The sequence below is a fragment of the Notothenia coriiceps genome, unplaced genomic scaffold (genome assembly GCF_000735185.1).
Source record: "Notothenia coriiceps isolate Sejong01 unplaced genomic scaffold, NC01 NC01_scaffold00012568, whole genome shotgun sequence".
Lineage (NCBI taxonomy): Eukaryota > Metazoa > Chordata > Actinopteri > Perciformes > Nototheniidae > Notothenia > Notothenia coriiceps.
The window spans coordinates 824,697-833,541 of record NW_011345269.1 but is presented as its reverse complement, the minus strand read 5'-3'; the positions used below and the strand labels follow the sequence as shown (position 1 = coordinate 833,541).

The 8,845-nt window shown below is 40.1% G+C and overlaps 2 protein-coding genes across 2 annotated transcripts in view; both read left to right on the top strand.

Moving 5' to 3' along the window:
- pde6d (phosphodiesterase 6D, cGMP-specific, rod, delta) overlaps positions 1-8,845 on the top strand; it is an 818,526-nt gene that overhangs the window by 33,796 nt on the left and 775,885 nt on the right. The window lies entirely within an intron of this gene.
- Positions 1,630-8,845, top strand: part of LOC104947434 (integrin-linked protein kinase) — an 18,126-nt gene continuing 10,910 nt past the window's right edge. The window contains exons 1-2 of the mRNA XM_010773432.1: positions 1,630-1,767; positions 3,039-3,296. Coding sequence (XP_010771734.1) covers positions 3,208-3,296 — 89 coding nt within the window. The 5' untranslated portion in view covers positions 1,630-1,767; positions 3,039-3,207. The remainder of the gene's footprint in view (positions 1,768-3,038; positions 3,297-8,845) is intronic.

Here is an 8,845-nt window from a genome sequence, read left to right as displayed (position 1 = left end):
CGGTAGATAACGTGTAGGACAGGCACGCGACCCTTCCTCCCTATGGACGCGAGAGAAACGCAGAGGACTCCCACAAGAGGGTAAAAAGGGAAATTTGACGACTCAAAAGAGAACTTTCACCGCAAAGCACACATCCGCCGCGCTTCACTCCCGGGGCCCCAGATTCCTGTCTCCCACAGCACGACAGTATGACTAATAAGACATGTTGCACTTCAGGTGACTCTGGGTTTACATTGTAAACACTATAACCCGATATATTTATTGTTGTAACTAACTCAACTGAAAATGTGGTGACTAGTCTCAATATAGACATGTCTACAACTTTTTGTATAAAACGAAAACAAACTCAAGGTTTAAACCACTGTCACTTTACAAGACTAAAATTATAGTGGAACTAGATTTTTGACAAAAATGATAAAATGTAGAACCACTGCTGATTATGTAATTATAATTAAATAAATGCGATATCAACATTTCACACCGATAATTGTTTAATATCGCTTCATCTCCATTTCTCACGAATGTACCTGTTATGAGTTGGTTAATTAATGTCATAACTCATTTTAATCAATGAAGGGTGGGTGTAAAAACCTGTAGGATCCCTTTTATATCGCGGTTTTCTGTTGTAGTAATATAATAAACATTATACCGAATAAAAAAAACCGTTCCACACGCAAAATCTTTGGTAACCTTGAAAGAATCATAACTTCAAACCCATAATAAAAATAAGTGATATATATTTTAGTAAGTAATTTTATATTTTGTAATTTGTTATCAAAGTTTATGACTGTTTACAACCTTATATTTTGACTAATTTTCTTTGTGTGTAAAACCATGTACGCATTTTACTGTATACAACCGATCACGCGCCGCTGAGGGCTATCATTAAAGTTCTCGCTCTCGAAAAGATAATACATTTACAACATAGGTAGTCCAAATGTTTGGAAATGCATGTGTCTATGATAAGAAGATGAATCCACGAGGGGTGTCAGCAATCCTGTGGGAACCATTAGGGAAGTAGTGTGGTGAGAGTCAGGCAGGACCGTAAAGTAGATCTACTCAAGTTCTGTATAATTTTTGAGGGACCTTCTTTTGTTCTTCAACTCAAATATAAATGGTGTACTTTAACTCCACCACATTTATTAAATATCTTTAGTTATTTTTTCGATTTTGATTAATAATTTGAATAATAATCAACACTTAAAAAAGACTGTAATTACACAAGGAGTAACATTCACAAGCTACCTGCAGCATTACAATAATTAAAACTAGCTCCAACTTTGCCTGCTTTGTTAACACTTAAATGCATCAATAATTTTAATCAAAACATATCATATATTAGTTTGAAATGGACCAATCTGCATAAGGAGTAGTCTACTTTTAGTTTTAGTACTCCCAAGTATATTTTGATCAAAATACTTTTGTACTTTTTTTTTGTAATTTTGAATGCAGGACTTTTACTTGTAAAAGACTATTCCTACACTTTGGTAGTTCTACTTTTACTAAAGTACAAGATCTGAGTACTTCTTCCACTGTTACAACTGCCTAGTATTGATGCCTTTGTATTTTAAAAACCATGACCTGAGGCAGTGGATTTGTCCTCCCTGCAGTGCCTCATCCCGCCTGTAGGGGGCGGGCCTCTCTTGCTCTGGACATTAACACGTACGGCGGCGGTGAGGGTGTGGACGTCCCGCAGCATTCAACCCAGAAACATAACGCTGCTAATAACTACTAACCGCGTTACACCGCAACAGGCGAATATACCCGGTAAGTTTATCTCATTGGAGGCATATTTCATTTCTATTTGCTCTCTTCAAACCACCAACTTACATCGTTGTGTGTTTATCTCAGTCAAATCAGCGTGAATTGAGAGAAAGGGAGACAGTCCGAGGCGTATAGATAGTTTGTTAGCTTGTTAGCCTGTGTCTCATTTAGTTAACCAGAGGATGCTAGCTAATGCGTGGAGCTTATACACTCACTTTTGGTTTAGTCGGATGTAATAAAACCACATTGTGTTCCTGACAGGTGCTGAAAGCATAACCAGCTTGTTTAATGAGCTATTCCTCTGTTAGCTAGTAGCAGAGCAGCTAGTCACACTGCTCGGTGGGGTGAAATCATTACTCTGACACCAGATTGTTGCTATTTGTGTGTTAACTTATATGAACAAATCACAAAGTCAACCAAAAAAGTGGTGTTAAATTGCATTAACATATAAAGTGTTGGCATCCGCCTTACCTTTTTTAAGTTCGAGTGATGGGCTTATTCAAACATTAAGTTAGAAATGTATGTCTTTCTTCATATTAATTGTACATGGGCAATTGTGATCCCAGTACTGTGCTAGTGTCATTCCAACTTTTTAAACTCTTTACAATCTGGTGTCTTCAGTAATGTCTTGAAATTAGTCTATGCTTTATATTTAGCAAGCATATCATGTTTTTATCATGGTCTAGGTTGTGTGGAATATAAGGAAGTGTATCATTCACACCCTCTACTACAACATCTACCTTGTTTATTAAAAATGCCGGTTGAAATTTAAGAAAGATGACCTAATCGCATAGCTTGTTTTTTTCCTCAATGTTCCAAATATAATTTGCAACATAAGACAGAGAAAAGCAGTACATCATCAGAAATAAGGAAACTGTAACCAGTTGATGTTTTCTATTTGTGTGTGATAAATGTCTTAAACAACTAACTGATTATTGAATCCAGTTACAGATAGATTTTCTGTCAATCAACTAATTGATCAACCACAATACCTTGTTGGTGCTAATAAAAGTATTGTGGATACAAATATGTATTCACCATGGTGTTCACCATGGGTTCAACAAAACAGTGTTGTGAGTCACTTTGCTGTAAACTGCACATCCAGCCAGTATTTAGGGCGGATAAGATTACTCAACACTAGGTTTCTAAGTTGTTGCTATCTTATATTTTAAGTTTGTACAACAGTACATGCCACATAGCCTTTATCATCTGGAATCAAACGGGTTTAATATGCGTTATCAGAGCAACTTCCTTGTTTGTGTCCCCCTTCACAGGGTTGCTGGAGTGCCATTGAGCTTCTTGTGTCCCTCAGTCTCCCAGATGAGGGACTGATGCTGCCCAGGCCCCTGCTGAACCCCTCGGGTTGCCTCTCATCTGTCCCAGCTCCTTTCTGCATCTACTCCCACGGGTGCTACTTAAGAAGAGGAGAATACACTAACTAAAATGGATGATATCTTCACGCAGTGCCGGGAAGGCAATGCGGTTGCAGTTCGATTATGGTTGGATAATACAGAGAACGACCTCAATCAAGGGTGAGCCAAAGTTTATTTAGTTACACCGTAGTGTCGTTTCTTACTTTGAATGTTTAATTTTAAGCCTATATCTTTGGTGCAGGCTGAGAGCCCGCCTTTTCAGTCCCTAGCGAGATAGTGGCCTATGCTTGAACTCATTTCCTTTTGGGCACATGTTTATGTCCAGAGTAATTCAGAAACGTGATGTTGGACAGGAAGCCTGCTGTCGTGGTAGAGATAGTCACGCTTTAATTTGAATTGAGACCCTTGGAGGAATTAAAATAAAGAGTAAACATACCCTCACACAGATCTGCAGGCTTCTGTAAGATGTGACATGTTTGTTATACAAAATGTCTGTCTGATAGTAACAGTCCTTCTGTATCCTCAGCTGACTCTGTAAAGAAACACTTGGCAGAGCTTGCCAGTTGTTTTTCATGTTTAGGGCTGTAAAGATTAAAGAAGGATTCATACCTTTTTATAATAAAAAAATATAAACATGCAAGAAGTCAGCCTTTGCAAAATACCAAATAGCCCTTTTTGGAGCGCTTTTGTCTAATTTTTTGTTATTGATACAGATAATAAGGAATATTTGTTCGCCTTTTTAATGTCTGTATTGACATTGTGTGCTCAGTTTCCCCTTTCCTTTCATTCAAATTCCCCACTGTTTAGACGGTATGATTGCATCAAGCCAGTGTGTATCCAAGCATTCCCAACATGTGACTCGTCCATTAGCTGATTGCATGTCAAGTTCCCTTTTCCGGTTGATATATCTCCCCCAGTGGGTGAAACACATTTATTCTTGCCATTTAATTTCCCTACAGAATTTCTACTCATTCCCTTGTTATATTTCAGTAACCCCCTGTATCTCAGCCTCTCAGATATCAATGTGATATTTGCTGTGCTCCTCGATGATGGTGTGTTTACGCTGATGTTACTCCCTGACAGAGAGTAGTAGTGGAATGCTGAATCTCCTTACAAGGAATAACACACAGGCCTCGAGGGAACCTTCTACCACCTACCAAAACTGAGGGAGAGGGGGAGGAGATCATTGTAGTAGGGCCGGGCTCGAAAAGTTATGTGTGACGAGACAGAGGATCATTGTGAGTGTGCGTGGGGGGGCAAATTGTGAATTTTTCAAAACAGAAATGCAGAGTAAGCCATAGCAGAGGACATCACGTTCCCCTCCTCCACTTATGTTTCTATTATTCTTCTCCCAGTAGTATTAGATAACTCCGCTCATTTCCGCTCGCCATTTCCTCCCAAGTTCACAAGAGATAATTGCAAAGTTTCTCCTAAATGTTTACAATGTAGTTATTCTCTCTTCTGGTCTTCTCTGAATATATTTCAACCCCAATTTTGAGTAATGTTGGTACCAAATATAGTAATGTCAGTATATGATATAGTTTTGCGTTGCATGGAACCCATGGTTTGAAATTGAATACATTTGTAAAGCTGAAACCCTAAGGCTAGGGCTGCAACTGACCCTGAATAATTTTTGTCTTTTTAAATGTTAGATAATAGTCCATTTTGCTTTCCTAGCCCAAGACGATGCTTTCAGGTTCCCTTCTTTTGTCCGAACATTGAGCCCAAACATGTAGATATTCAGTTTGCTGTTGCATAAACAAAAGAGTGCAGCAAATCCCTATCATTTGAAGTTTAGATTCAGAGAATGCATAACATTTTGTTTGCACAACATGGACTTAACGCTCGATGCATTTCAAAATAGTTGCTTGATTTATAAATGTGTTGAATAACTGAATATTGATATGCACATTTTCCAAAACATTATAAATAGTTTTAATATATGTTCCAGCCTTTCAAATGTGCAGACTTGCTGTTTCTCCTTGTCTTACAGTTAGGGCTGCTCGATTATGGCAAAAATCATAATTACGATTATTTGGGTCAATAATTGATATCACGATTATTAAAAACAATTATCCATTTACTTTGAAAACATCCATTTATTGGAGAAAAAAAATGTGAACAGTATGTTTTGAACAGTTGATTACCCTGAACTTTAAGTATAATTCAACTGAAAAACTAATAAAAAAGAAAAATTAATAAAGAAAAAAAAGAAAAATTAATAATAATATTAAAAAGTAATTGTTATATTTAGATTACGTTGTTTTCATAATCGTTGCAAGCCATAATCGTAATTGCGATTTAAAATACGATTAATTGAGCAGCCCTACTTACAGTATAATACATTCAATACAGTATCCTCCATTTTTTAGACTGTTGAGCAGACAGTAATGCAACACAAATTGTCAACTTGGACTCCCTGAATTTGCGATGCTTAACATTGAACAAATGAAAAATTGGTTTGCATTTGAATACTGAAAATAATTTCCTGTTGCTGCACCATTTGAATAATAATAATAGTCTGCGCCCGACGTCTATTCCTGAGTGCCCCGCTTGTGTTGCGTTTAATCTCCGGAGAGGACTGGGGTCAATGCTCTTGTGATTTCTTTGGCTTACAAGTGTGTAATTATGGCTATGATGGTTATCTGTATTTAGCCTCTGTTTACATTTGCATCCAAAATAAGCCCTGCACATGTGTGAATAATAGTTAGAGCAGAAGACTTTCCATTTCACTCATAATGTCTTTGGCCCGTAGGACAACACTTATTTTGTATCGAGTTTACCATGCAGGCTCCTTTTCTGGGAAAGAGGTAGGTTCACAGTGTGAATGCAGATTTAATCTATACTCTTTGGTGGGAGCAGCAGTATGTTGCCCTGCAGTGAGAACTACTGCAAGCCGACAGTTCAGAGAGGCTTGTTGGAGCAGGTTGTCGTGTTCTCAGAAGAATCAGTGTTAGCACTTTGTGAAAAAAAACAACAGATGATAAGATATGCTTTCCACGCTCTGCTAATCTCTCCCATTTATTTCTACAGTCCTTATAGAAGAATTGACTAAACTTGAGTCTGTCATTATCATAACGGGTTTATGTTAACATCTGTAGTCTGGAGCTATAGCAAAAGAAAAAGCAACATTATCAGATATAATTATTAAATGGAATTATCATAACAATAACAAGTGTTTATCTGATAATAATATATTGGCCACACATTAATATGTGTATGGATGTGCTAATTAATAATACTTCAGGCCTCGGTCAGCCTTTTCATTTTGGGCATCTGTGAATATCGAGTCCAATGCCATACTTTTATTTATTAAATAATGAGTTTTTACTGCATCTGGCATGTGAAACAACAGCTGGTGTGCTACTTAATCTAACAAACCTTGTTTTTCTTAAATTCCTCAATACAGGATCCCTTAGAAATGATCTTTGTCTAAGGCAAAGGAAAGCAATCAAACACTAGCAACAAGATCAGATTTTGCAGGATTTTATATAGAATCATAAAATGTTTCATAGATTTTTCCTGTGATATTGTATTTCTCTGAAGTAAAATTATTGTGCCATTGTTTTCTTTTTAGTTGTCAGATGTTGGTGTGAATTTAGTTGACCCTCCCTCAGGCGTGCTATGGAGCGGAGGGGGGGAAGTCTGGGCAGAGACAAACAGGGTCCAGACAGGGGCTCTTCCTCTGGATCTCTGTCTGCCAAACTGAGCACTGTTGGCAGGTGGAAGTGCCTGTAATAAATGACCACAGCTAGTGTGGAGGGGGAGAGCAGGAGGAAAGCCTGGCACTCCAGAGCCTCTGGGGTGTGGGGATGAAGCTAGCTTAGAGGGAAAATCCTATATCCTATAAAAAGGGTCTCCGAATGAAAATACACTCAGGAAACCAGAGGCCTCAGATGATGTGTTGGAAGTACGTTTGCAGCACTTGAATGTGGATTGGGGCACTTGTATTGTTAGTCATTAGTAGATAAAAAAATTATGCACTATTTTTATCATTTGCAAAAAACATTGTCATTCAAGGTTCAAGACTTTTATTGGTCATACAAACATAGCCACAGTGTAGTTATGACGATGAAAATCTTAGACCACAGGCTCCTCCAACAGTGCAACACAATAAAACGGAGAAAAATAGTACAAGTAAATAGTAAATACAAAAGAAAAATAGTAAAAAAAAAAGTGAAATGTGAAAAATGGTTATATCATTTATCAAAATATAAAGACAGGCATAAAAAAATGCTGATGATGTTTCAGGCACATCATACCTTTTTATAACTTTTGATTATTATTTTATGTATTAATGTGCAATTGATTGATTGGTCTATACATCAGATGGTGAATGAATATCAGCATAAGTTCCCCAAGAGTCCAAGGTGATATCAAATGTGTTATTTGGTCCAAACACCACACCAACACTAGTTATCGGATATAACATACTTATGTTAACAATACGCCTGCGGGTTATGGGGGGGGGAAAACTCTGACTGTTGTGTGTGCTTATGCACCCAACAGCAGTTCAGAGTATACGGCCTTCTTGGAGACCCTCGAAAGAGTCCTGTATGGGGCTCCTGAAGGGGACTCTTTAATCTTGCTGGGAGACTTCAACGCACATGTGGGCAATGATGGAGACACTTGGAGGGGAGTGATTGGGAGGAACGGCCCCCCTGATCTGAACCGGAGTGGTGGTTTGTTACTGGACTTCTGTGCTAGTCATGGATTGGCCATAACAAACACCTTGTTCGAACATAAGGATGCTCATAAGTGTACGTGGTACCAGAGCACCCTAGGCAGAAGGTCCATGATCGATTTCGTTATCGTATCATCGGACCTGAGGCCGTATGTTTTGGACACTCGGGTAAAGAGAGGGGCGGAGTTGTCAACTGATCACCATCTGGTGGGGAGTTGGGTCGAGTGGCGGGGGAAGCCTCTGGATAGACCTGGTAAGCCCAAACGTGTAGTTCGGGTGAACTTGGAACGTCTGGAGGAGGCCCAAGTTTAGGACGCCTTCAACTCACACCTCCGGCGGAGCTTTTCGGGCATTCCTGTGGAGGTTGGGGACATTGAACCAGAGTGGTCGGTGTTCAAAGCCTCTATTGCCGAAGCCGCGGCGGGGAGCTGTGGTTGCAAGGTCCTAGGTGCCTCAAGGGGCGGTAACCCTCGAACCTCCTGGTGGACACCGGTGGTCAGGGAAGCCGTCCGACTGAAGAAGGAGGCCTTCAGGGATTTGTTATCCCGGGGGACTCCTGAGGCAGTTGCAAGGTACCGACAGGCCCGAAGGGCAGCAGCCTCAGCCGTGGCCGAGGCAAAGCAGCGGGTGTGGGAGAAGTTTGTGAGAAGACATGGAAAAAAGGACTTTCCGGGCATGGGGGGCACCAAAGTTGTTTCTGGAAAACTGTCCGACAGCTCGAGGGGGGGGGAAGCAGGTAACGCATTCCAGGGGTGTGTACGAGTAAGGATGGACGTTGTTGACCCTTCAAACTGATGGTGTTACGGGCGTTGGAAGGAGCACTTGAGGAATCTTTCCTTGAACCGACAACTCCGCGAGCCTCTAATCGTTAGAGGCAGGACGCTTGGGAGTGTATGGCACGGGGGGATCAACCACCAATCTCGCCGGGGCCGAGGTCCATCTGAGGTCGTCAAAACAGTTCACCAGGCACAGCCCCAGGCGCAGAGTGGATGAGTGCGCCCAGAAAATGCTGGAGGCTTCTGGG